General features: G+C 34.1%; 1 protein-coding gene across 1 annotated transcript in view; it reads left to right on the top strand.

Moving 5' to 3' along the window:
- Positions 1-3,427: 3,427 nt before the first annotated feature.
- The window catches only part of LOC106472300 (Down syndrome cell adhesion molecule-like protein Dscam2), a 59,398-nt gene continuing 58,147 nt past the window's right edge, over positions 3,428-4,678 (top strand). The window contains exons 1-2 of the mRNA XM_022400904.1: positions 3,428-3,473; positions 4,326-4,649. Of these exons, the coding sequence (XP_022256612.1) occupies positions 3,428-3,473; positions 4,326-4,649 (370 nt within the window). The remainder of the gene's footprint in view (positions 3,474-4,325; positions 4,650-4,678) is intronic.

Raw genomic sequence — 4,678 nt, 5'->3', positions numbered from 1 at the left:
ACAACACTTGTATAATACTCACATTACAACGTTTGTATAACAGTCATATTACAACGCTTGTATAACAGTCATATTACAACGCTTGTATAATACTCACATTACAACGTTTGTATAACAGTCATATTACAACGCTTGTATAAGTCATACTACACCGCCTGTATAACAGCCACATTACAACGCCTGTATAACAGTCATATTACAACGTTTGTATAACAGTCACATTACAACGCCTATATAACAGTGATACTACAACGTTTGTATAACAGCCTTATTACAACGCTTGTATAATAGTCATACTACAACGTTTATATAACAGCCTTATTACAACGCTTGTATAATAGTCATATTACAACGCTTGTATAATAGTCACATTACAACGCCTGTATAACAGTGATACTATAATGCTTGTATAACAGTCATATTACAACACTTGTATAATACTCACATTACAACGTTTGTATAACAGTCATATTACAACGCTTGTAAAACATTCATATTACAACGCTTGTATAATACTCACATTACAACGCGTTGTAATATGACTGTTATACAAATTTGTATAATACTCACATTACAACGTTTGTATAACAGTCATATTACAACGCTTGTATAAGTCATACTACACCGCCTGTATAACAGCCACATTACAACGCCTGTATAACAGTCATATTACAACGTTTGTATAACAGTCACATTACAACGCCTGTATAACAGTCATACTACAACGTTTGTATAACAGCCTTATTACAACGCTTGTATAATAGTCATACTACAACACTTGTATAATAGTCACATTACAACGTCTGTATAACAGTCATATTACAACGTTTGTATAACAGTCACATTACAACGCCTGTATAACAGTCACATTACAACGCCTGTATAACAGTCATACTACAACGTTTGTATAACAGCCTTATTACAACGCTTGTATAATAGTCATATTACAACGCTTGTATAATAGTCACATTACAACGCCTGTATAACAGTGATACTATAATGCTTGTATAACAGTCATATTACAACGCCTGTATAACAGTCATACTACTACGCTTGTATGACATTCATATTACATAGAACTTTTTATTTTGTCAATAATGCTTATAATTAAACTGTACCTTTATGCTTTACTCGCCATCTCTTCATCATATGTCTGTAACTACTTAACGAGATTAACACGGTCAACAGGAATGTTCTAACATGGTTCGTTGCAAGTCAAGATATGGCGTTTCTGAAAGTTCGTGTGTTTTAATGTAATGAGCAGTTCTACCTAATTATAAACTAAGTTACGTGTTCGTTTCAAATGTGCCTTATAAGTCGATGTTAAACTTCATTTTGTATTTATTTTTGGAGCACGTGCTTTGAATATACTTCATAACAAATAAAGAGATCGTCGTTTAACAATGTTCACGACATTTCACAATTTGTGGCGGTCCAGCGCAGACTATAATTTCTACAATTTCTGCTTGGCAGAATCTAGTTACCTAGCTAACTCCCAGTCTACTCCTCTAAAGTGTGAACTGGTGCACAGGATAAAGTATTCTTGGAAACGATAAAGAAGCGTATAATAAGTCCTTTTCTAGATTAACATACACCGTTAATTATATGTATATATATATTAATTTTCTAAATCTCTATTTAATATCATCCGATGACTCAGCGGTACATCTCGCTACTTAAAACGCTAAAATTCGAGTTTTGATACCCGCAGTGGGCACGGCACAGATGGTCCAGTGTTTTAGCTTTGTGCTTAATAACCAGACAACAAAAAATCAAGCAGAGCAGTCACTGTTTAATAGTCTATATTGTTACATGACGTAGTTACAATGGAGTAAAACAGAAAATATCATTCATATTGTACAACAATAAAGTCTTTTTCCTGTCGTTTATGGATGGCCACTTTAATTGTCAATAATGAATCTAACGGATAGGTACAAACTGCTTGAGATTAATTATAATTCATATTTTCAAATGCCTAGGAACAGAGATGTATCATTTATTTGATAAACAGCTCTCAGTTGCGTTTTTTTTTTCCCTCCCCTTTCAACGTCCGTGAGGATATGAAGGAGATGAATTATTCACTTATGTTAGAGAAGCTATCATACTGATCGCTATATTTTATTTTCGTCAAAAAGGGCACATTGGAAATGAAACAAAGTTAAGCATAATGCCATTGAGGAAACAGCTGTTGGAACGAAAGAAGAGATTAGGGATAATGTTTTCTCACATTGAATGTTTTGCAGTACAAAATAAAACTTTTTTTAGATGTTAGGAGAATCAAATTTATCTTCGTTGTTGCGAAAATATATGAAATTTTCAAAAGCATTATCTTTTTTCGAGTTCAAAAAACACGAAACGTTGTTACCTAAAGTTTGGATATCTAGGTAAAATAAATGGTATTACTTTAATGCACATCTATTTATTGTTCTCGTTAAAACTACATAAACAAATAATCTCTTTATTTTTCGATTCCTTCTTAGGCCTTATCGTGAGCTTTTTCATAATTTTCGGACAAGTGTAAATTTGGATATATTCTTTTCATTTTAATCTAATGTAAACACCGTTGTTCCTTCCGCAACGAGCTTCTATATTAAAGCAGTTGCATAAGATGATGTAATGTTTCACCCCTAAAGTTTCATTTAACCAATAATAGAGTAAGGAACTAGAAATCCTTTTAATTATCTTCAAAATTCTTTTTCGTGGTAAACTCACTTATTCAATTTAAAGTTCAGAATTAAAATTAAAACAAAAACAAATCCAAATCATTTGAGCTATAGAGTATTAAGATAGCTTAAGTTTGTGAAAATTAATTAAAAGAAGGAACTTATCTAGTCCACATATTTTAACTGCTTTATTAGCAGGTAGGTAACTGGTAATCTTTAAGCAAGGAACTTATCTCCTGGTTTATCAAGACCGCATCTTTTAACTGCTTTATTAGCAGGTAAGTAAAGATAAGTTCCTTGCTTAAAGATTACCAGCTAGGTTTCTCTAGTCCGCATATTTTAACTGCTTTATTAGCAGGTAAGTAACTGGTAATCTTTAAGCAAGGAACTTATTTCCTGGTTTATCAAGTCCGCATCTTTTAACTGCTTTATTAGCAGGCAGGTAACTGGTAATCTTTAAGCAAGGAACTTATCTCCTGGTTTATCAAGACCGCATCTTTTAACTGCTTTATTAGCTGTTGAATGGTGATATTTAGTGTGTTTGTTTGAGCATCATGGGAGGTTTTCAGTAGTATATTAACAAAATATTCTTTCATGTTAGTAAATATAATATAAAAATATGGCCAAGTCTTTAAGATTCGGTGAGTTTGGCGTGACTTATTAGTTAATGTGTCGGGCTGAGTATCAAAAAGTCCAGGGTTCACAATGCAATGCCTCTGAAAACTTTGTCCTTTCAGATGTGGGCGCGATATAAAAGTAACGGTATGTCTCGTTTCTCGGTTGAAAGAGCCGGGAAACTACTTCTTGAAAGTGAGTTCTGTTTAACTGGCTGTCTTCGCTCTTATAACTTGCTGAAAATTAGGTCTGGCTAAACCGGAACTTTGGCCTGGACACTTAGCCCACTGGAGCATAACTTGTCGTTCAAATTGAAAATGTCACCTTCAACTGAGCTATGGTTGGGCTCCTTTATCATATAAACGATGTGTTTTGCGGGGAAAACAGTTCTACAAGGGCAGCTCAATACTCTTGTCATTTGTTTGGATCATAACTCTGTACACAAAAATAGATGAAGAGTACATTTAAGATGAAAATTTTATCATTAGAAGTTTGTAAATTCTTAAATATTGATAGTAAAATACACTAAACTGGCTTACATGACGTCGAAATTATTTCATTAGCAAATATTCAGTCCTATTCTTCAGTTAGCTTGATGACGGACCTAAGAATAGGACCGAAAACTTGGCATTAAAATTAATTGTTTTAACGTGGAGTAAGCCTTTTTGTGTGCCTTACTATAGTTTCTATCCACGTTTTATGTATGACGTTTAGTTTAAATATTTGTAACAGATTCTTCTGGGATTAAAATTAAGCTGTCAGACGTAGGTAATTTGTATTAATATGGAAAATAGTAACCACCACCTGCTCCATTTCAACTCCAAATTACAGATATTCATAACTACTTCGGTATACCAATGATTAAAATACTTAGCTTGAACTCGCTTCAATATATTTACTCTGGTTTGATCATTCGATTTTCCAGAAGTCTTACCAATTTTATCTTGTTGTTATGATAAGTAATTAGATATCAAACTTATAGATATAAGCGAAGCCAGTGAATTTACTGCTAAATATTTTCGTTGATAATATCTACACACACTACAGGTCATTCAGCAATCTCTGAATTGGTGACTCGTGGACCCAGGTTTCTTGATGAGCCGCCCGATGCTGTAGAATTCACTAACACTTCTGGTGCGGTAGTACCCTGCCGCGCTGATGGTCAGCCTGCACCTAGTATCCATTGGATGATCGGGAACCAAAACGTGGCTAAACACGGGAGACTACAAGAAATCAGTTCAGATGGATCATTAGTGATTAAGCCATTTCAACCCAGTGATTATCGGCCAGATGTCCACTTCACTCAGTACAAGTGCATAGTCAGTAACGAGTTTGGAATCATTCGGAGTAAGGATGTCAGAGTAAGAGCAGGTGAGACTATTACTGTATAACACACAAGT

Source organism: Limulus polyphemus, unplaced genomic scaffold, assembly GCF_000517525.1.
Source record: "Limulus polyphemus unplaced genomic scaffold, Limulus_polyphemus-2.1.2 Scaffold5229, whole genome shotgun sequence".
Classification (NCBI taxonomy): Eukaryota; Metazoa; Arthropoda; class Merostomata; order Xiphosura; family Limulidae; genus Limulus; species Limulus polyphemus.
Note: the sequence above shows the minus strand (reverse complement) of the source record. Positions and strands in the feature narration are given on the sequence as shown.